Genomic DNA, 24,511 nt, shown 5'->3' with positions numbered 1-24,511 from the left:
GCAAGCCTGATTATAACCCATCTTGGCTAAGGCAAACCCTTGACCATGGTGATTCTAATATACAACATCTTTGCAGTCCATTCTGCTTCACAGACACTAATACATTTAATTTCAGGGATTTTTTTTCCTTGTCCTAAGCAGGGTTTGAGAGATGCGGACTCTAGGGTATAATTAGGTTTTTAACTCCATCCTAATTTTGTTCCTTCAAAATTAAACAACAAGCTACTAATTCTGTCCAACACCTCCATAAGGCAATTAGCAGAAAAAGCCAAATATTGTAACATTGCTTTGAGGGAATAATCTTTAGCACCCCTGTGATTCCAATTCAACTTTCAAAAAGCAGCTTGAATACTTTAAAATTTATGTAAAGTGTTTTACCCTTCATTTGGTAATATATTGTTCTAATGAAAAAGCTGGCAAATGGGTGTGCAAGTCAAATACCTGAAGCATTTATATAGATGAGCTTGCACTCCAAAGTTCCCATTAAACTTCTTGTAATTTCAGTTAATTTCAACCAGTTGGATTCCTGACCATTCTTAATTAGCCTACTGTCTCCTCCAACATGTAAGATAGCAAATTATCTATATAGGATACATAGTGACCAGATTTTTAATTAAATGTTAAATATGAATTGGAAGTTGTTCCTTTTGAACTTGTTTTACTTTTGGGTATTGATTGAAAAACATCTTTTAAACATCTATCCAGTTCATGGCTGTCTAGTTGGGTAAGCTGTTACTGAGTTTGCTAGTAACACGAAAAAAAATCAGGTCTTACAGAAGTTATGTCTCTACCTTTTATGTTTTAATGATATGAAAGCAAAGCCATTTAGTCCCATAAAGTATGATATATGTTGTTAATCTATTGAATAGACTGTATTTGACTATAAGGGGTTTGGAGGTTTTCTGTTTGGTTGCAATATTCAGTGCCAAGTACAAATACCTACATTAGTGTCAATATGGGAAATGTCTTTAAACTGTATTGATTTATATTAACATTACCTAGCGATGGGACATAAACAGGTTATAAAACACTAATGACCATAAGTGCCATTGTTCTACTTATTGTCCTACTAGTGATAAACATGAAATGCCAGCAAAAGATCATTTTATTTCATTTTTAAAATAGAGTTATAGCAGTGCTTCAGGGCATGTCTAGACAAACATTTTTATTCCTGGAACTCAAGTTAATTTACTGCCAATTAACTTGATTTAGCTAACACTAGCATTTTTAGCATAGATTCACCACCAACTTTGTTCAAGCTAAAATGTAAAATGTCTGTCCTGAAACATGAGATCATGGAACATCTACATTAGTATTCAGAAACAGCTAAGTGGTTGGCTAATTGAGTTAACTGGTGATCAGCTTGATTTATAATAGATGCATAGCTTCATAGGAAAGTAGGGCTGGAAAGAGACCTCACACCATTATCTTGTCCAGCTCCCTGCTCAAGGCAGAAACATCCCTGACTAAAGCATCCCAGCCAAGCTTCTGTCCAACCTACTCTTGAAAGTTTCCAGGGATGTAGATTCCACAACTTCTCTAGGTAACTTGTTCCAATGCTTGACCGCCTTCATATGCAGAGGTTAGGGACAGACATTACACATAAACCAATTTAAGTGATCAGAAACTGGTTTAAACCTGTAACAGAACATAAGTTCAGTGCATATAAACCAGTTTCAAAATGGCTGAAACTGGTTTAAAATCAACCTGGTTGAATGTAGTATCAGACTTCACTGATTTGGGTCAAACTGGTTTATACAGTGTCTGTCCCAAACCCCTTCCTGGTTTAATTTAAACCGGAGTCCCCCAGCATCCCAGATGCTTTGCAGCCCTGGGCTGGGCTCTCTGCTCCAGAGAGCAGAGCTGACCCCGCCCCTCTGCTCCCTAGCTGGACCTCTGAAGGAGACTGCAGGCACAGCAGGGTCTGTCTGGCTTCTCCCTGCCCCTCCCCACCCCCTCCAATTGTTGCTGAAGCAGAGATTTCCCCCTCCCTCCCTCCTATCTCCTACAGCACGGATCACAGCCCCACGGATGTGGTATACTAACTAATGCTGAGAGGTATCTGTGTGTGTGTGTGTGTGTGTGTGTGTGTGTGTGTGTGTGTGTGTGTGTGTCTCTCCAATTTCACTGGGACAGGACAAAGGTAGACAGGACAGTGTCCACTTAAGGCTTTTTGGAGCTTATCAACAGGTCAGCTGGTAATGTCCCTCTGTTCCTTCCTTGGAAAAAGGTGTTTAAGAGCTCGAACTAAAGAGAGAGGCTTTTGTTTTGTTGATAGGCTGATAAATGCTGTTGTTAGTCCCCTGCTGGCTCCCTTGCCTGTCAGGTTTTCAGACAGTATGAAGAAGCAGGAAGAGGGAGACTGTATCATCAACAGATGTATGCACTGTCCACACCCCTTTTTTGTCTTAGAGTGCTAGCCAGGGGCTGGGGTCTGGCAACACTCCTACTCCTTGAGCAGTGAGTGGGGAAAAGCCTGGGACTGTGCAGGCAGGGTGGGGGTTTACACCCCTCCCTAATCAAAGCATCCTGCCAGGGCGTGGCCATGCTCCACCCCCCTCAGCTCAGCATTGTGGAAGGGAAGTGAGGGCTGCTCTAGCACCCCCGGGCTTCTAGCCTGAGCCACTGCAGGTATGTGCCTGCATTTCCTCCATCCAGAAGGAATGTCTTTGCAGTTGCAAGCTGATTCAGTCTAGGCAGGTTAGACTATCCTGGTAAGATTGAATCAATTCAGTCTCAGGCTTTTTGAATGTCTGTCCATAGCCAGAAAGTAGTTCATCCTAATATCTAATCTGAATTTCCTCTGCTGCAGCATGAGACCATTTGCATCTAGTCCTCTTACCTCTAGCTGCAGAGAAGAGCTCACCTCTGTCCCCTCTATCATTGCCCTTCAGGTATTTGAAGACAGTTATCTCATCTTCCTTCTGTTTTCTCTTCTTTAGACTAAATAACCCACATTATTTTAGCTTTTCAGCGTAAGACATGCTTTCCCAGGCCTCTAATAAGTTTTGTTGGTCTCTGAAAGACTTTGCAATCTGTCCACATCCTTCTTGAAGTATGGTTCCCAAAACTGGGCTCAGTACTTCAACTGAGGCCACACCAATGCTGAATAAAGCAGAAGAATCACTTATCTTGATTTGCAAGTGACACTCCTGTTAATACAACCCAATATACTGTTGGTCTTTCTTACAGCAAGAGCGGTGTTGGCTCATACTCCACTTGTGGTCTACTGTAAACCCCTATGTCCTTTTCTATAGTTCTGCAGCCTAACCAGTCATCCTCCAGTCTGTATTTGTGCATACAATTATTCCATCCCAAAGTGCAGTTATTTATCGATGGTACAGAACTTTCGTTTAGTCTACATTTGTTTAGATTGTTAACAAGTAGGGATCCGGGTTTTTCATTTCCCATGGGAGGAGGAGCAAACCATGGATTTTACCTGTTACTGGAGGCAAACAAGAATTTCTTATTTTACTGGGGAAACCTGTGGATTTTTGCAGTTTTGTGACAAGCCCTTTGCAGACTGGCAGAGTTCCAGGTGGCTGGGAGGGAGTGGGAAGAGGGTGGTCAGAAAGGGGGACACCATGTTCATGTAGATACACATGGTCCCAGGCAGCTTGGAGAACAGCTCCCACAGATAAATTGGCGGGTGGGGGAGTTGAGCAGGGATAGGACTGGGACTGGGGCTGGGGCTGCTGCCCAGCTGGGTAGTCCTTGGGGCTTGGGGCCTAGGTCTGCAATGTGTGGCCACAGGGCCCCATCAAAGAGTGGGACGGGGCTGCAGACAGCTCGTCTGGAGGATGAAGGGGGTGGGGCCGGCTCCCCACTGCTGTGCGTACTCCCAGGGGAAGGGGGGACCCATGCCCCCCACATATGTGTATGGGGCAGGGGTGGGCATGGACTGCCCACTCCTGTGGGCCCAGGTTGGGGGGGAGGGTGTGGAACTGGCTCCCTACCTCTGTGTGTACTTCCAAGAGACAGGGAGGGACCCATGCCCTCCAGATCTGTGTGTGGGGTGGGGGGTATGCGCTGCCCACTTTAGGCTCATGCTCCCCGCTCTGCTGCCTACCCGCAGGGCCTCTACAGCCCAGCATATGTGACCTGGTGCTGCAAAGAACAGTGGATCTGTGCAGGAAGCTGCCTGCTGCTGCAGGCTCCATGCTGTGATGGCCCCTGCACGCAACCCCACACTACCACTCCCACTCAGCTGACAGGCAGGGGACACTTCACTAGGGCACAGTGGAGGCAGCTTTGTGCGCAACTCTGCTGGTCTCTGCAGTATCAGGTTGCACACACTGGCCTGCGGAGGCACCAGGGGTGGGCAGCACGTAGGAAGCCTGCAGCATGCAACCCCCACCCTGTGCACAGATGTTTGGGGCACAGGTCTCCCCTACCCCCCCAGGAGTGCACCCTGCAGTAGGGAGCAGTCCCTCCCCCCACCCGAGCCCAGCAGGCAGGCAGCAAGGGGGTGGAGGGGCTGGGATCCACTCTGCTGCAGCAGCCACCACCTTCTACCAGGGGCAGGAGGCTGCAGAACTGGGTCCCTGGCCCTGTAGCTTTGGCAGCTGGGAACCCCCTCCAGCAGGGCTGGGGGAACAGGATCTGGGGGAGGTGAGGGGCACCAGCAGGACTGTGGAGGTTGTGGGGGGCAGTGAGAGGTAGCAGGAGCAGGGCTGGGGGAGTTGAGGGGTACCAGCAGGGCCAGGGGGCTGTTGGGAAGAGTGAGGGGTACTAGCAAGCGTGGGGGGCTGTGGATGGGGGGTGAGGGGCACTCCAGGGACCAGGGGAGCTGTGGGGGTGGCTTTCATTTTAATCGTGGATTTTTGGGGGTTTTATCAGATAATTTAGGATTTTATTATCGGGGAAACCCAGGATCCCTGTCAATCAGAATGTCACGGAAGTGAGGAGCTATAAGCATAAGAAGTAAGATGTGTTCTTAACTCATGCTAACTACCGTGTGACAATTTATATGAAGTAAACTTTCAGAGAAGGCCAAACAGTTTGTAGTTTTTACAGAAGTTAGCCAGTTGAGTTGAAGTCTAGTCTTCAACTTGCTGAACTGAATAAAGAGGAAAAAACATCATCTTCCCTGGAATTTCACTTCTGGTTAGTTGTTATGTATTAACTAACACAAGTTTAGAATTTGTTATTCCTTGTGAAGATGCACCCAGTTATATAGTTTGTTTTACTAGGTAACATGATGTGTTTTTTAGGTTGCTAATTAAGTATTGTGTAGGCAATTGTCAGTTTAATTCATGTTAACAAGCTGAGGAAAGCTGGTTCTCAGGATTTTTCTAGACTGTCATAGGACCAAAGTGGAACTAGTTTGTCTTCTCTAGGACTGTAAAGTTTTTTAGATAACCCACGTTAAAAGTAGCTTCTTTTTACATAGTAAAGAATGGACTGAAGATGTTAATGTACTTTTTCAAGACTGAAAACCACTCAGTACCCAGCAATCTCAGCAGAACACCTTTAAAAATCTGACCCTACAAGAAAAGGTAGTGGATATTTGGGGCTTAAAGATAAAATAGGGAGTTGCAGGAAGTGGTCAACCTATTACCTATAGGTCAGCTTACAAAACAGTATACATTTCAAAAGATTGATGTAGCATATGGGTGTTTTTTGTTAAGACCATGATTTGTGATTAGGGGAGAGAATTTACAAAGCTTTCAGTCTGTACAGAAAGCTATAGATATTTTGTTGCTATCTTTGAAACCTATAGGAAGTCTGCTGTGAAAGCAAACAGACCATTATATTACGAGAACTAAAGTGAGCATCATTGCATCTGTCCTTATGTAGACAAATAGACTTTCCAACTATGTGTCACGTGAGGTTTGATTTCCAATAGGAAAGCATTTCTATAAAAGACTGAGTAGTTGTGCTCAGAATTAAGTGGCACAGATTCCAAATTTGCCTCTAGAGAAAGCTAACTCATAGGGAAACTCTGTTAAATGTAGCCTGTGACCTTTGTGTGAGTTGTATGTAATCAAAAGTGCTGGTGAGCTATAGGCTTCTTGGGATTTTTCTGTCCCACTATCTTATTCCTTTCATATCTGTAGTCTCAGATCAGCAGATGGCTACTGGAAAAATGTGAAATATTTGTATCCTTTCCTAATCTCTAAGCATTGTGGATAAAATGTAGACTAATTCTTTGCCTTCCCATTCTGAGACAAAGATTGAAATCTAGCCTTGAGACAAGGGTGAAAGAAAAGCACATAACAAACTAAATACATGAAATGGTTTAAAACCTCTTTCGGGGTTCTGACCACTAGCAGATCAAGGAAAGGCAACTATGAGAATGGCTTACTAGTGGTAAAATTCACTACTTCCTGCTGTATTTTATGTATGGAATGAATATTTATTTTCATTTTGTTCATATTGCAAAAAAGAGAGGCCTGGGGAAGACAGTTTTGTTATGTTTTTACATCAAACCTTTCCATGGCACATACTTTATTGTTGCAGTTTTTGGGCATTCTCTATTGACTTCAGCTGGGTATGACCAGATGTTGACACGGAACATATCACAATGTTAACAAAGAGGGTGTAAAACATACTACTTTCAAAGATTGAAGAATTCTTTTTTTTTTTTTTTTAAAGTAGTGAATGCCAGAAAAGGCTTTTTAAAATTTTTAAACATATGCTGAGAATTGTATTAATTATAAATCATTCAACCAAAAATGAAAGAACCTAAAATGTTTAAAAATGGATTTAATTTCACCCAGTAGAAGGTGCTTATATTATTGTCATAACGATCCATGTACACCGCAAGTAAGAGTTGACATTTTATAAATAACCAAGTAGAGGTGATTAATTATGATGATCCCTTGTATCATAATGTGGACCATTTAGCATGACTTTTTGCACTATGGCAATGCAAATGAGAAAAAAAGAGCTGCTTTTTAAAATTTACAATTTATCACTGCACCTGGATGTCACAGGAATGGAGAAAAATGTTTGCAAAATAAAATTAACTTAGCCTATCCTAAACTATTCAAATTTGAAGTAGTTTAAAAAAAAAAAAAATCAGGATTTTTTAAAAGGAATGATACCTGCATTTGTGTCTCTTTCTTTCACACATCCTTACGCAGTTTAGTTAGTTCTCACCAGTTGTATTTTTTGCATCTAAATGTTTGGAAACACCCAAGCCCCGGTAAGTAATTGGAGCAGTTTGTGTGAGTTAAATGGAATAACAGGCTACTGCAACTAAAGAAGAAAGTATTGTGTGTGCAAGGGTGAAATTTATTCTTGAGTTTTATCCTGCTCAAGTGTAGTGGAATTTGGGCTTGTTGACAAGAAAGAGGATATATTTTTTTAAATCAAATGATTATTCTAGTGATAAAATAATACAATTATCAGTCATCTTGGGAAATCTTAGCCAAAAGTTATTGTATGTAGAGGAGAAGGAAAATGTTAAAAGAAAAAAATATTGAAGCCCTGAGGAATCCTGGGATATTTAGCAAAAGGAGGGACTAAGTAAAACAGAAAATTGATGATTGCAGTGATAAAAGGGATCTTGAAAGATCTTTTATTCTAGACATGTCATGGGACGAGGTCCTGCAGGATGGCCATGATCTCCCCAAAGCCCCCTTATACCATGTCAAGTTGGCCCAATGGACACCCTCGATTCTCGCCTGTCACGTCTTTGATGGTAACTATATAGTAGGGAGGCTGCCTTTACATCCTCTTTGACACGGTTTGCTGTACTCTCTCTAATCCTGTGGGCTCCTGGACCCCTTTTGGATCCCGTTTACAGTGGGTGTTTCGGAGCACCCTAGCCTTATGGGCTATGCGTGGCCTCAACCACCCCTTTACCATGCCCTAAGCCTCGCAGATGATACCGACGTGGTTTGGTCTGGGCCTTGTTGTAATTTGGCCTCCTTGTCCTCCCTGGGCTCTCCGTGGCCCAGTCTTGCTCCGTGCCTTCACTGGCACTTGGGCTCTCCGCAGCCCAGTCTCGCTTCGTACCCCTCTGGCGCTTGGGTTGGTGCACCCCCAATGCTGCGCCCTCTCTGGTGCTCAGGTCTCCATGCTGCCATGGGTCCCCTATGAGGCCTCCTCCCTCCCCTAATAGCCTCATCCAAGCCACCGGTCTTAAACAGTAAACAAAACACAAGCCCCTGGGCTATAACATAAATTCCAGCCACCCAGCTATACCCTCATTCAAGCCACACCAGGGGTGCTCCGTCCCTCACCAGTATCAGAGGCTGTACCTGCAGTCTGGCCTCTCCCCTTTGCTTGCTGTGGGAGAACTCCTTCCCCCTTGGCTGCTGGCAGGGAACTACCTTCCTGGTCTCAGCCCCAGGGTTTATATACGAGCCAGGCCCTGCCCCTTTCGGTCAGCTGACCACTGACAGGTGTGGGCCACTAGCTTGTTCTGGCTCCCCTGATAACCAACAGTTGGGCTTCCACTTCACTGCTAGGGCTCTTTCCCTAGCAGTTTCAGCTTTTTAGAGGAGCAGGGCACCCTAGTGTCTTGTGACAGACGGATTTGCTGGTGCATGTTCATGAGCTAATAAAAAAGTACAATTCCTAGTACTTTTCATTTCAAGCCATTTCCACTTGACCTGAGTAAATTTATCATTTATTCCCCCCTTCCCCCAAAAAAGCTCCAAATCCTACCGTATGTTACCTAGCGCAATATTTGATGCTGTTGATAGTCATCACTGACTGCTCTCCTGGTATGTTCCTTTAGCACTCATCCGTATGATTTGGACTGGAATTGTAAATGAAATCTAAATCATGCTACTAATTCTCTGACTTCTTTAGAATGAATCAGAGTTTCATGTAGCCTGTGTGCTCAGATTCACATATACTTTACTTTCTCCAATTAATAAGAGCAAAAAAGATGAAATTGCAATATGTAATTGCTGCAATAACTCATCTCCCTGAGAAAAATACTGAATGAATACCCTAAATTTACAGAAGAAACTTAAAACATTTTTTTCTATGAGCTGCCTTCTGCCTATACTCACGTGTGGGATTCATTTCTGCGATCACTGTGTTTTGGTCATGTTCAGAAGAGCTATGTTTATGAGCCAGAAAGCAGTTATATCACCAACCAAGCTCTTTCCTGCCACGACAGCTCAGAGCTGGGGATCTCAAATCACTGGGCACATCAGTCTGTCCCATCCTTCTATTCTTACTGAGACCCAAAGTTCAGTTTTTTGGGTATGGGAACTTTTCTTTCCTCACCTAGAGTGATTTTTGGAAAGTTGATTCCAAAGTTCCTTGATTGTTGTTTTATAGTTATTTGCCTGATTAGTGTTAATTGTCACGGTTGCACATTTAGAGTTAAATTCTGTTACACATTTACACATGTGACTGAAATGTTTGGCCCTTCATCACTGTTAGGGTTCTATTTCTGTGATGGGAATAGGGTGATCCAGGTACAGGTGTACCTTGTGGAAATTGAAACAGAAGAGGAGGGTCTTTCCAGCTTTTAGCCCAAATACCCTAGTGGTTAGAGCATTTGCACAGGAAATGGAATACCCAAGGTGTAGCCTTCCCTGTTATCGACCTCTCAGCAAAATGTTTTAACCATCAGGGCATGGGCGTGGCATTGCTCAGAACACTCTCCAGCCCTTGTCTTGAAATTGGTCTACTGGGCAGCCAGGAAGGGAAGATACATTGGGTCAGGAGAAAGAGAGCAATCTAGAAGAAAGATGACACAGTGAGGTGGTTGCTGTCTTGGAAGGGAGGGGGACCTAGGTTCTGGTTCCTGCCGCTAATGGCTGTTCTGTACCTTGCATTTCATATTCCTTGGATAAAAAGGATGAATATTAGTGGGATAGCGTCTGCCCAGCAGGTGAACTGCATGGATCCTACTCCTTTGGCATCAAATAGATCTTTGCTAGGCCATAGAAATTCTGTGGTTAGAAATGGAATCCAGTGATGTTGGATCATCTGTCTGCCTTGCAAATGGGTAGGGCAAGCTGACAGTATCTTCAGAGTTAGGCAGATCAGGAAACTGAGGTGGTTTTGAGCTGAGTCTTATTATTAGAACACATACTCTGCATTAGCATAAAGGACTTACATGGCACCACCCAGGAAAATGTCACACTTCTAGAAAATGAGTGAAAATTAATGAAGTGATGCCGTCCAAAGTGTGACAGCAGTGTGAATTTTCCCCATTTGTTTCAAACTGAACAATGATGGCAGCTAATATTTAAGTGTCAATATCACTATTGTGCTGTTGCTGAAAATTTAGAAGACAGAGAGCATTGTGAAGATTTTTTTTAATCTCTTACACCTCGTTTTGACACCATGGGTGTGGACAGATGTTTGTTTGTGGTGCCTTAGCACTTTATCACTACAAAAACTGTGTGCTGTGGGGGTATACAGACATTCCAGTGTAAGCATTTGAATGAGGAAAGGCTGATAGCAAGTAAGGATTTACTAAGAGCAAATTGTGACAAACAAACTTGATCTTTAACAAAATAACTACTTGGGTAGATGAAGGGAATGTAGTACATATAGTGTATCAGGACTTCAGTAAAGCTTTTGACAAAGTCCCATGTGACCTTATAAATGAGTTGGAAAAGTATGGGCCTGACAAAACTATTGTAAGGTGGATAGACAACTGGCTTAATAGCCACAAGCAAGGTGTACTTATAAATGGATCCATGTCAGAATGGCTAGAGATTTCAACTAGAGTCCTACAAGGATCTGTCTCGGCCAGTGCTTGCTGTTTATTAATGATTTGGATGCTAGTATAGAAACCTTCTTGAACAACTTTGCAGACAACACTGAATTGAGAAGGACTGCAAATATGTCAGAGAACACGAGTGTATTTCAGAAGGATCCTGGCTGATTGGAAAGCTGGGCTGAAGCTAATAGGATAAAGTTCAATGCTTACAAATGCAGACCTCGGGAAGTATAACCAAAAACACAAATACAAAATGAGTGATACTTGGCAGCCCTACAGAGAAGGATCTAGAAATCTTGGTGGATTACAGACTCAATATGACTCTGCAGTGTAATGTCTTTGCACAAAAGGTGAATGAGGTTTGGGCTGCATCACTAGAAGCATTAGATGCAAAACACGGGATGTGATATTTACTTGGAGCAGGTTAGACCTCATCTAGAGTATTGTGTGCAGGTTTGAATTTCAAATTTTTTAAAAGGACATGGAGAAGTTATAGAGGATTAAGGGTGGGCAACAAAAAAGATAAAGGGCTTGGAAGGCAAGTCATACAAGGAGAGGTTGAAAGAAATACTTGTAGGCATGTTCAGTTTGCAAAAAATGTGCTTAAGAGAGGACGTGATAGCAGCCTTCAAATACTTGAAGGGCTGCCATAAAGAAGAGGGAAAATATCTCTATCACTCTCTGCAGAAGACAGAACACAGACTAGTGGCTTGAAGTTGAGGTTTAGATTGGATATCAAGAAAAACTTCACCGTTAAAAGAGTGAGGAAATTAAATAGACTGCCTTAGGGAAGCTGTTGAATCTCCATCACTGGAGGTGTTCAAGAAGAGGTTGGACAAGTATTTGTCTAGGAGTAGCTATGTCTGTGCTTTACTATGGGTTTTTCCCATGTTTCTGGAATTCACTGGTTACCACATGGGGTTGAGAGAGAATTTTTCCCCCCTCCTCTTACTACGTGTGTCAGAATTTGTTCTTTGTTTTGCTTTGCTTTGTTTTGTTTTGTTTGTTTTGCTTTCCCATTTGGAAGCATTGGGTGTTGGCTGCGGCCAATGCTGAGGATTTTGACTGGGGTATGCCAGTGTACCTCCTGGGACTTGAATCTGGAGGTTTGAGGCTAAAGGGTCTTGTCCCTCTGCTTAGGGTTGGACTGATCACCATATTTGGGGTCAAGAAACAATTTTGCCCCATGGTTGGGGTCAGATTGGTACAGACTGTGGGGTTTTTTTGCCTTTCTCTGTAGCAGGCAGCATGGCCCTATTCCTTGGATTTCTTGAACATATTTTCACAACCTTTGCAGCCACAAGATATTGGCTGCTGTGGCCCCTTACCTTACCTGGGGTAAACCAGGGCTTTATGCCTTGTGTTTTGCAACAGAGTTGACTACGTAACGTACCACGGTGGGCTGTCTAAGACCCATCTGCTTTCCCTCCCTCCTCCCCTCCAAGAGGGAGGGAGGGAGCGTGGAGGACTGCATAATGCTAAAGGTCCAAAGGATGCCCTATAGCACTACGTTTAACTAAAAAAGTATTACACGTGGTGCTACAAAATATCCTGCTATAAAAAAGATGTCTTTGAAAGAGAAACAGTTCTGTTATGGATCTGCTACTTTTATTGTGCTTCTGACAGTGTGAATGATGCCTGTATTTTTTTTCCTTTTTGTGGACATTTAAAGCATTAGAAGTGTCCATGGCCCATGAGACAATGCTTGGAAGCATAACCACTCATTATTTTCCAGGTTGACCAGTAAACCACAATACACTTCCCCAAATCACTGAAAAACAGGTTTTAAAAAGTTACACAAAGGGCACATCTACACGAGACATGTTAATGCGCATTAGCCTAATTTAATGCGTGTTAAGATCATACGTCAACACATGCATGCCCTTAATGCACATTAAAAATGATGAATTTGGGCTAATCGCGTCAAAATTTGATACCTGAAAATGCGCAGCCTGCCACACACCCCTGGGGAGGAGAGTGGGAGCAAATGCAGGTATCAAATTTAGACACGATTAGTTAAAGCGCATTAACACATGTGTAGACACGACCCATCACTAATTTTATTGCTGGGTCTGCCCAACCACTAGGGGCCTCCTGGTTGGCCACCTCTCTTCCCTCAGGGCTGGGCTGCTCTCTGGCATCCCCTAGCTGCAGGCTATAAAAGCCTGCAGCCATTTTGTGCCCTGGGGCATACATCACAGGAGCCTGGAGGAGCCTGTTCCCTCCCCAGGAGCTCAATAGGCTCCGTGTGCCCCCCTGGACAGGCTGCAGACAGTCTCTGCCTGGCCTGTCCTCCTCCAAAACTGCTGCTTGGCCACAGGTGAGTGTTGCAAAGGGCTCCAGCTTGCTGCACCCCTTGCCCAGCCCTAAGATCCCCACAGTGCTACTGCTTGGCTGTCTCTGGCCGCAGGGCCAGCACCTGCTCCCGCTCACCCCCAGCTATCTCCTACGCTTGGAGGTCCTGTGGTGAAGTGTCTCTGCCATGCAGCTCCCAGTCCCTGACCATGCCCTTGGCCTGGGCACTTGTGGCAACCATCCAGGGCCGACCATGCAGGGACAACTGCACAAAGGCCCAGAGAGGCAGAACGGGATGACCATATTGTCATCCTCCACTATGTTGAGCCCTGGCCCCACCCATCTGCACATACCCATACCAACTGCCAGGGCCCCCATCTGGATCTGAGAGGAGGTGTGCAACTTTGGGGTGGTCTGAGACCGAGCTGATGTGCAGAGGCAGTTAGCACGGAGCAAGTGCTTGAATGTCCACATTTATGAAGCCCTGTCAGGCAGGATGCAGGAGTGAAGGCACTCTCTGTTGGCACAGCAGCGCCACGTAACTAAAACCCATTTAAATGTGTTTGAGGAGTTGCTCTTGTTATGAGAATCAATAGCATGTAAAGCAATGGAAGGTTCTGAGATGTGATACAGTTAAATGAAAAAATGCTCTTCATACAATAGAATCCCAAAACTAATTACACTTTCATCATGCTGAATAATAGGGCTGTGCGAAGCTTTGGTCGCTGATTGGATTTGGTGGAGATTCAGAAGCCGAATCTCTGAATTCGAATCAAATTGAGAGACCCTTTAATCTCTGCAAATGGAATTGGAACCCTCCAAATTGATTTGGAAAGAGTTGACGATTTGGACGTAGACGCAGCTTTAAATGTTTTTTCTACATACCTCACTCAAGGTACTAGGCAGCTCATGAACACTGAGATTTTGGATGGAGCATCCCATGGGAGCACGGCGGGGGGAGGTCCCCAGTGCATTCCGCGGTGGACCCAGAAGTGGACCAGAAGCACTTCCGCTCCACTTCCGTATCTGCTGTGGAGTGCACGGGGGATCCCCTTCCCCCGCTGCCCCCCAGCTCGATGACTGGTGCCTCCCAAGCCTGGGGGGGCACCCAGGGTCCCCCTGAGGCAGATTGCCCAGCTGCTGCACCCCCCCTCCCCGCTCATGTGGGATGCTCCACCCACCCTACCATCTCAGCATTCATGAGCCGCGCCTGGTACCTCAAGGTACATAGAAAAAACATTTAAAACTGTGTCTATGGCTGAATCGCTGATTCTCCAAATCAGAATCGAATCTTCGGATTCGGCCAAATCAAATTGGGACATTGATCCAAATCAACAAATCAAATCCCTTTCCCTCAAATCAGACCGAATCAAATACAGCCCACATTGCACACCGCTACTGAATAAGGTGCTTTCTTTGGCAGTTTAAATATCATTATTTCACAATTTTCTGTGAAATATCTACATGTTGTGTAAAACTTTTCCTCAGCTAAGAATTTAAGTTAGCAAATACTAATTTGTAAGCTTTGTCTGTCTAAATCTGTAAATGTATATATTGTTTAACGTTTCTACCTTTTCATAAGTGTGTGAGACAGATGAGGATGAAGGGTAAAGACAGATTTAGAACTGGTCTGCAACTATACTGTCTAATGGGATTTAATGAGATTACAGCACAGTAAGAAAGAAAGGTTGTACTCAGTCAGTGCTGTTAGTGAAGACCTATGAGTGTCCAGGGACTGAGGATTGATGTTTGTTTGTTTGTTTGTTTGTTTGTTTGTTTGTTTGTTTGTTTGTTTGTTGTGGGCATACTTTTCCATTGGTTGCATAATGATAAAATGACATATGGAGGTCCCTTCTAGCCCTACTTCTCTATGAACATTTCAGTGTGTTATTGATGATGGAGGCTGTTCCACTGCAGGTACCATCTTTTCATGAAATATAAAACTAGGAATTACATGCTGTTGCCTCATGTAGTTTGTCTATAAACTTGTAATTTTTTAAATACGAAAAAACAAATTGGTTGGAAAATCCTGTAGTTTTTTTCATAATCTGTATAATGTGACAAACCTACCTAGGTTGATTTTACACACACAATACAAGCTAATCAGTTTCATTAAAGGGACCTTAACACAGAATTTTCTAATTAAATAGTGTGATGACACTAGTCTTTTATTTCAGACAGAGCAAGAACACATAGTTACCCATCTCCAGTATGTTGCTTGGCCTGATCACGGTGTTCCTGATGACTCCACGGACTTCTTGGAGTTTGTGAACTGTATGAGGCCAAAAAGAGTAAAAAACGAGCCAGTCCTTGTTCACTGCAGGTACTCATTTAAAATTTTGTTGCACTGAATGCTGCCCTACAGGATCTGAATTCCAGTTCTCTTGTAGAAAGATGTTTCTCAATGCATTTTTATTGCAGCAGATTCTTTGAATGATGGTGAAATTGTAAGACTATAAAAAAAATAAGTTACTGTTTATCAGTGGAGACAGAAACTGGTATGTAAAGGATGGGCTCCTTTTCATTCCCCTTGTCTCCTACATAACTAAAGCCTACTGTTGAAATCGAACAATTGTTTGACCATCAGATGATGATTTAGATTTACATGTATATCCCACGCTATCCAAAAGACTCGGTGGCTTACAGTAATAGACAGAGAACCCACATATAGGAAAGTAAAATAGACTCCCAAAACAACCCCCAAAACTTGAAAATTCCACCTCTCCCCTCACCTTACCTGCTTAACACACATGAAAGCAAACTGTTTGGGTTTGGACATACATGCTTCCCAATTATGATTTACATCCAGATATAAAAAATTTCTTTCCATTCCCACTCCCTTGCCTCATCCCCAAGAGAGACCTCTTCCCCCTCTTCTCTCACTGTCCCTTCCAAGCCTGCACCCAGAGGGTGTGTGGCTGTCTCAAAAACATGATGTAGAAAGTAGTAAATAATTTATTCTCCAGTTTACAGCTGTATAATAGTGATATTACACCAGAACTGATATTAACTTCTACTTTGTTTCTGCTATTCCAGAACCCCTCAAAAACAGATTATTCTTATTTTAACTTTTCATTCAAGTCTGCAGCACCAATATGTGTCATATTTCCCCACAGTTAAAATTTTGAAAAACATTATTTAAACTGCTTTGTTTGTTTGTTTGTTTGTTTGTTTGTTTGTTTTTAAGAATTTACTTGTACTAATTGGAAATTATTTTCTTTGTAATTCTTCTAAAATACATGATGTGTAACTTATCTTTTTAAAAAGTGTTTCTTTTACTTCTTAAGGCTACTTTAAAGCCTTGCAGTTTATACCTGTAATGTGATTTTGGTTCATTGCAAATATCTGATTTTCTGTGTTCTTTTCCTGTTACATTTGCAGTGCTGGAATAGGTCGCACTGGTGTGTTGGTCACTATGGAAACAGCCCTGTGTTTAATTGAAAGAAACCAACCTGTTTATCCACTGGATATTGTAAGAAAAATGCGAGATCAGCGAGCTATGATGGTGCAAACATCAGTAAGTGAACGAGAGACTCTTCATTTCATCATGCATGCTATATGTCCAATTTTCAATATAGAGGAGTACTGGTTCTTCACACACAACTGCTTTTTTTAATGTTCTTTAATGATTTTTATATTGCATTCTATGATAAACTTCATTAAGCTGACAGAATAGGGCTTTTCGTGAATTATGTATTTTGCTTCTGAAAGTCTTTAATTTCCTGCATTGCCTTTAAAGGCTCACAAATAGTGGATCAGATTGAACTGATTCAGAATTGACTGTCTTTTAAATGAAAGATACTGTTCACAACAATTTAAAATAAAAAAAAAAATAGTTTGTTCTGAAATTAGATTTCACCCTTCCTAAAGAGCATGACAGAGCCTCTCATAATCCAAAGACAAAAGAAAAAAATTATAGACTGATTGGAAGGGAGTGGCTGTATTTGTGGGGCTGAAGGGGGGAATTGGCTTTCAGATGAGAGAGCTCAAATTCTAAGAAAACAATGACTGCCACAGGTCTAATGTTGAGGGGCAAGAATCAAATGCCGAGTCAAGGCTGAAAAAACTGAGTGAGTTAGCAACAGAGATTATTTAAGATAGAGCCAGTCCAGAGAGATTTGGCTTTGAAAATATAAATGTATATTAGGAGAAGGATGGGGACCATTAGATTAACTATGTTGGTAATGAATATTAGAATGACATCAAAGACACCAAGCCTAAGTGTCTTGGACCAAACTGGAGAAAACAGGGTGAAATTGGCAAACATGGCACTTTAGCTCTTGGGGAAAAAAACATCATAGAAAATGCTTCACAGTTCACATCTGAGCCAGAGGAAGGAGGAGGTAATTAGGGAAGGAGCAAGACTCTAGTTTTTAACAAGTAAATGAACTTAAGAGCAGGCAGTGCGATTCACCAGACTCATTCTGTTACATGCACAAAAAGGACTATATTAAAAAAATATTATTAGAGGTGTAAAGTCAGGCACTCAGAAGTGAGGAAATGCCAGAAATTAAGGCTGCCTGTGAAAATAGTAATATGTTCTTTTTTTTTTTTCTTTTTTAGTTACATGGTCAAATAACATTTTTCCCCACAGGATCCCTGTCTCATTTAGCAAGCACAGTATGGACCTGCTCTGGGGATGAATCAGGGTTGTAAAGTGAGGGTATATGTTGTTTGGAGGATCTTTGTTTCTGTTTTTGCTGAAGTTTGAAGCTATGCAGTGAATGAGGGAGAGGACTGCAGGAAGAGAAAGAGTGGCTTCTGGGTTAAGTTATTTGCAATTAGACTCTTCTTGCCCATGCCACAGACTTTCTATAGGATGCTGTGCAAATGTGACCTTAAACCAAACTTTTTAAAGGTGATCACTGATTTGTGATCCCTCCTTTGCTGTATACCCAACTTGTAATCCTTATTTGCAGAGGTGCCAAACATCAGCTTGAATTCAGAAGGTGTGCTTTGAACATAAAAAGTTCAAAATGTTAAATATAGTAAAAAAATATATATATAATTATAGTGCCTATAAATTGTCTGAAAAATCATGTCCTAGGTATTTCAAATTGGGTATGTAAAATTAGGATGCTTTTGACCTTCAACTGTCTGTGCCTCAGTTCCCACTTGTAAATTGGAGATGACAGTCTCTTCTCATCCCACAGGAGGGTTGTGAAAAGAAATTCATTATTATTCATGAGTAGTAGGCCTGTAGTGATGAATGCTACAGAAAAGCCCATGAAGAAATAAATTCCATTTTCTGAGTAGGATTTGAATATTCTACAATAAAGAAGGTATATGGCCAAACTGAACATAAAGAAAACAAAATCTTGATTAGCTGCTCATAAATAAAATATCCTCCATTGCGTGAGGTAAAGCCCCTGTGTGAAAAAATGTGTATGTGGTATTGCAAATGAAGATGTCATGTTAATGCCTATATACAAGAGGGTCAGCTTAAGTTTGTACAAGCTTCATGAATGCTGCCATTTTCTACTTTTGAAATATTTGACTTTGCAATCTGAATAATCTATGAATATATTTTCTTTTTATATTGGATTTCCTTGGAGTTTTTATAAAGCAAATTGTAAAAGCAAATTTCATAATGTGGCATCATTACCATCAGCTAGCATCTAGAATGCTAGAGTCTGTGATAGCAATGTAAGTAGAGAATGGGATGCTTTGTCAGTGATTTTCACAGATACTGACAGATAGAAGAATGAACTCTGGAGAAATACACACTAATGGACTTCTACAGCATCACTAGTCCAGACTCTCCACCCACCACTTGTTCTTCATCCCAGTCCCATTCTCATTTTCTTACCAGTCCAATTTCCAATCATCAGGTTTCTGATACAGTCTCCTTTCCCACTAAATTCTAATTTCCCTTCTCCAGACTCCTAGGCCATGTGTAGATGAAATGAAGGGCATGTGTGCACAACACTTTAAAGCGAGTTAAATGCTTTTGCACCACTTTAATGGTGTTGGTGCTGGTGTTTCCACATGTGAGTGGTGTACTGCGCAGTAATTCCAGCTGCTGTAGCAAATTCGGCAGTATAATGTGCCTTAAATGAGTTGGGGCACAGCAAACGAAAACTTCTCTGAGGAGGTTGTTTGCTACCCTACAGCGGCAGAGTGAAGCACTGGTCTCTGTGCAGCTCATGGGCTCTGCAGGAAGCCCGTGCAGACAGCCTGGCAGCAGCCTGGGAAGGCAGGCAGAGACTAAAGAAATGGCTCTAAGTGCGGGGCTTACTTTCGACTTCCTGGATGATATTCCAACTTAGATCTGGGTGTACGGTCCCTGGGCTGCGAGGGGCCTGGTGCTTCCCTTCGCAGCTGCGGTGCCCGTGGGACCACCCAAGCGGGCAGGTGCTGTCGGGGGGGGGCGGGGTGCCATTGCCATGGAGGGAAGCACCAGGCAAGCCGCAACCCAAGGACGCATCCGGCAGCTTGCCCTCCCCTCCCTGCCACCAGAGAAGCAGGTAAGTGCACAGGTGTGTGCACAACACAGAGGTTTACTTGGCCCTAAATTGAATCGGTGTTTTTAAAAACCCACTGCTTCAATTTAGGGCCCCCATTTTGTCTACACACGCCCCTAGTCACATTGCTCTTTGTGTAGCCACTCCAAATTTCTCCCCACTTCAACTCCTAGGCTCCTTACCTGCAACCTATCTTGCCCAATCACTCCCAGTTCTTCCCCGCTCCCTGTTCATTTGTCTGGTTTTTTTCCTGTATCTCATACCCAGGAGTCCAGTTCATCTACCACTTCCCCCACTGCTCACATTGTCAATTCCCAGTACAGTAGTGTCTCCCAGTCTTCCACTCTCTTATCCTAGCTTCACATCAGTTCTCATCCCTGGTTATTTGTCTCCCCTCAATTCCACTCCTGAATTCCCGCAGCCTAATCCCTTTGGCCAGCCAGTTCTGTCTCTCCTCACTCCCCTCCAGGTAGCTTCAGTCTTAGGTCCTTGTCTCAATCACTTACCTTCACCCATAAAGTGCTTGGCCTCAATTATGTCCCTTCTGCCTTTGAACCAGATGGTTTCTTCTTCAAGCACCAGCCAGCAGGAACCACTGAAAACACAATATCACTGTTTGTTTCTTCCCTGGTTTGGAGTTCCCTTGAGATAAACCTACTTCAATCACCCTATGCAGATATGGTATGCTCTAGCCCAGTTTGTACTAAAAGCTGTCAGTAGATGGCATAGGCAGAGCGCCTCTGTTGGGGTGGAGGCTATACGCCATCCTGCTGCATACAGGTGTTTCCCTTTCCTTTTCTATGTCCTTGTGACAAGGTATTTAGCAGAATTTGCAGATCAGTTGTAGTCTGACCTACCATGAGTGCTTTTACTATGGGCTTGAACTTGCAACTTCTGGGTGTCTTGGTACCTACATTGCCCCAGCCCCCGTCCAACTGATGAGAGAGGTTCAAGCACATTCACTCAACTTCCAGTCATCATCTTTTAGCTGCAAAGGTCTTGTAAGTGTCTACTGAGTATGGGTGAACCTTTAGTTCTCAGAGATTTACAGGTTGGCCAAATTTGGGCAAATTTTTTTTAAGGACAGCAAAACGAATTTCTGTGACACAGAGACTATCCAACACCTGTTCCAAAGCATGGCAGCACTAAAGCTTTCTAAAGAAAATATCAGGAGAATTTAGTATTCAAAAGTGTGTTTTTTCTCTAACATGTCTCTAAGGAAATAACTCTGACATTATGGCTGACATTTGTTAAATTTGGTGAACATTTTACATTGTAATGTTTAATTCCAAATTATCAAAAGTTGGCAAAGTTGTAAGCAACTGAAAATGGAGTCTTATTAGTGAGAGGTGTTGGGAAATGTTAATCATAATGGTCATACCAGCCTTGCATATAACTGTATCCAAAAACTATGTTAAAAGAATGTTAGGGTTGGAGATTTAATCACCCTAAATTAGGAAATGCTGGATTGTTTCTCGATGCCCTTTTGTACATGGGTATAAGAATAAAGTCTTTAATTAAAAGACCACATACCTCTCTTTCCCCCACTGGGGCCCTGAATCATAGCGCACAGTCCCTTTTTTTATCCACCTTTATCCTTTTTATCCTCCTTTTATCCTTTAATGCATGTCCCAAGGCCTTATTTGCTGCATGCCAGCCAAGCCCAGCTCTGAATGCAAACCTATTAATTTTCTTTCAAGCAGTTCCATGGAGCTTATCAGAGTTCTTCACTAATGATTTATTTTCTAAGTACTTCTTAAAATTAGGTGATGGTGGTATCCGTAACGCACAGAGCAATGAATGCCAAAATTTAGTAACCTTTAATTTATAGGGTCCAACATGAGACATATAGGGCAATAGTTCCTAATCATTTTGTGTGGATGAACCTACTTACCATGTGAACCCCAGTGCCATAATTGATTTTCCATGGGTCTCATAACCCCACTCATGTGTTGCAACCCCTTAGTCGAGTAGGGCTATGGGGTTCAGAGTACTTAACATTTTCCTGTTCTTACTTGTTCAGGCCAGGTCTCCAATCAATTTCAGCTTCAGTTACAAAGTTCAGCATTTTTGCAAATTGAAATATGAAAGTAATAATTCAACATATTCATGTCAGCATTTTCAACCTGGGGCATTGGGACTTAATTGAATTAAATTGCGTGTTAGTTATATTTTTTTCACTTTGTTTCATTTTGGCTTGTTGACTTTACCAAAAACTTTTACTTCATTTCATTAAATGGCACTTCCTTATGGTGGCACATTGCCTCATGGATGTTGTAACTGAGGCTTCCTACTATCCTCGCTTCTCCTTAAGGGCCAATCTCTCTAAGTAGATTACCTTTTCCATAGTGCCACCTGCAGCTTTGTAACTGATAATGCACTTCCCAGCTCAATCAGAGGGAAACTGGATTGCATCCTGGAAATTATAGCATGTAGTGTTCTCCCTTAAGAACTAGGCTCAGTTGGGCTCAACTCCCTAGTCAGATTATAAGGCGAGGCACCATAATAGGAAAAGCAATTCCATATTGAACTGACTTGACACAGAATATTTTCATTTAGTTAAACAATCCTGAAATCTGATTCAAGTTTAATCAACCTAAAATGGAATGTTCTGTTTCCATTTTTCCTGGAAGAAATTTGAGAAGTACCCACCAAATTTAATTTTTCCTACAATTTGAGGAAACTGCATTTTTCATCTGAAAATCATGTCAATGGAAAATTCCTGACCAGCTGTAAGAGCAAAACTTCTGAATAGAAGTCAGAAATAATTTGATCAAGGATATAATTACCAGATTGGTTGGGTGAATGGAGAGAACGTCAATTGTGAGATGAAAAAAGCACAGGGTAGAAAAGATTAGAAGCAAAAAAAAGTTTTTGAGAGTTTTTCAGCCTGGGTAGCAAGAGCCTTAGTATTCAGACTAGGAAAGAGGTTACTAGTGGCAGTGAAATTTCTTTAAAGACAAAAGAGAATGGCAGCTTGGCAGCAGTGGACTTGTCTCAGAAACAAGGAGAAAATATGCAGAAAGAAGTAATTTTTTATATGATTTTGTAATGATTATTTCAAAATTTTAAAGGATAGTTTTAATAAGTAGGATCACTAACTGTTTTAAACATGATAAATTTAGCTGAGTGAAGGAACAAGGGATTTCCTTTAGTTCCTTTAGTTGTAGCCTACTCTCTAATCCCTGCAGAAATGGTCAGCCTTATCAAAACTTCAGGTTGCACAGTAATGAAAAAAGAAGAAAATGGTATTCTGAGGAAAAAATACTAATGGTACATTTGAAAGCAATTGTTATGTCAAGATTTATAAAAAGTTAACTTTGGAATGGTTTCACTGAAGAGAGAGCAGAACTTGAAGAACAGAACAGGGCTAGGCAAATAAGGCCTGCAGGGGGATTTTGTCCAGCCCGCAGCAGGTCCCTCAGTTCTGCCTGGCCCATGCACCATCTGGCCTGTGGTATATGTCCTGCCACCTCCAGGTTCACAGTGGGGTGGGGTGGCTCGATTGGCCGGACTCCATTTCCCAGCAGCTGCAGTTCCCTCTGACTGCTGCCACCACCTCCAGCCCTATGGAAGCCATCTGGGAACTGTGTCAGCAGGGCCCAAGGTCCAGGCTGAGTGTACAACCCCAGCCCAGGCGCAGGCCCACCCCACATGAAGGGTTCGGGTTCCCTGCAGCTCCCAATGTGGACTCGCTTGCCCCAGCCACAATGAATGGTGGCAGCAGCTGGGCAGAAGTTGCTGCTGGGCAATGGGAAAAACTAGTACCTGGTGGTGGGCCCTTCTCATTACAGCTGTCTGGAGCTCACTCTGGGGCTGCCCTATGGGGAGGAGCCACAGGGCAGCCCCAGAACTGGCTCTAGGCAATCACCATGAGAAGGGCCTTGGCAGCAGCAAAGGGGAGATGGCCAAACTTGCTGCCAGGTCCTACTTTTTACTGGTGCCCAGCAGCAGCTTCTGCCCAACTGCTGTCACCACTCATTGAGGCCAGGGTGGGCCAGGGCCAGAGCAGCCCAGGGCCAGTCATAAGCTGCTGCTGGGTGCCAGGAAAAAAGCAGGAACTGGTGGTAGGCACAGTCACCTCCACCTTGCCACTGCCAGGGCCCACACCAGTGCTGCCCTGCAGTTCTTCACCAGGCACAAGGCCCCAGAAGCAGCACTGGTGGTAGCAGTGGCTGTAGCCACAGCTTAAAGGGAGTCAGCCGTATAGAGGAGGAGGCAACTACACTCACCACCAGTTCCTGCTTTTTTCCTGGTGCCCAGCAGCAGCTTCTGCTTGGCTGCCACTGCCAAAGCCAGGCAGCAGCTCCAGCCCCTCCTTGGGGTACACAGGCAGCCCAGAGGCGGTGCTGGTGGTAGCAGGGGCCCCAGTTAAGCTGCCCCTGTTGAAAATGCCTCCCGCTCATGCCAGTTCCCTGCTTGCCTATAGCCTCATCCCACATAGGGAGTTTTGGTGACCTGTTGTACAGTGGCTGCAAGGAGGTACTGATTGGGCCCGCAGCAGCTCTGCAAAATTTCCTGTGCGCGCTGTGGGCCCAAATAATTTAAGCCACTTGAAGTCCATTCTGAAAAAGCAGATATATGTCTCTTGATCTCCCTAGTGCTGCTATAAAGTTCTGTTGATTTATTTTCTATTTTAAATTAACTTTTTCAAGGTTTTATGTGCCAAAGCAGTTTAGGGTGTCTCCCAACTCCTCTGAAGGTGTGAAGTTAAAGCCTGTTCTGCACTGTCACCAAATACCAATTCCAGTTGACCTAGCTGAAAATGAGCACCTGGCCATTTGAACTGGGGGAGCCAACTTAGCCAGATGTGATGATCGACATACCACTCCATTGTATGCCATTGGCTATAGAAACTGGTTTGTGTTAACCATACTAGTCCAATGGGCTTGCAGGCTCAGGTAGACTTTTTTTACTTCGGTTTGTTTGTTTGTTTGTTCGTTTGTTTTGAGGTTTGGTTTTTTTACATAAAGATGCATGGTTTTCAATCATGTATCCATCATATTGTCAAAAATCAGACATGAACTTCCTAGTTCAAATAGAAATGGAAATTTGTTCTTAATTAATCTCTGTATACTAGCAAAATAATGAAAAAATAGACATATTT

General features: G+C 43.0%; 1 protein-coding gene across 7 annotated transcripts in view; it reads left to right on the top strand.

Annotated features, from left to right (window-relative positions):
- Positions 1-24,511, top strand: part of PTPN3 (protein tyrosine phosphatase non-receptor type 3) — a 312,280-nt gene that overhangs the window by 272,176 nt on the left and 15,593 nt on the right. For all 7 annotated transcript variants that reach the window (XM_059728511.1, XM_059728513.1, XM_059728510.1 and 4 more), the window contains 2 exons: positions 15,118-15,263; positions 16,322-16,457. In XM_059728511.1, coding sequence (XP_059584494.1) covers positions 15,118-15,263; positions 16,322-16,457 — 282 coding nt within the window. The remainder of the gene's footprint in view (positions 1-15,117; positions 15,264-16,321; positions 16,458-24,511) is intronic.

The sequence above is a fragment of the Alligator mississippiensis genome, chromosome 5 (assembly GCF_030867095.1).
Source record: "Alligator mississippiensis isolate rAllMis1 chromosome 5, rAllMis1, whole genome shotgun sequence".
Lineage (NCBI taxonomy): Eukaryota > Metazoa > Chordata > Crocodylia > Alligatoridae > Alligator > Alligator mississippiensis.
Note: the sequence above shows the minus strand (reverse complement) of the source record. Positions and strands in the feature narration are given on the sequence as shown.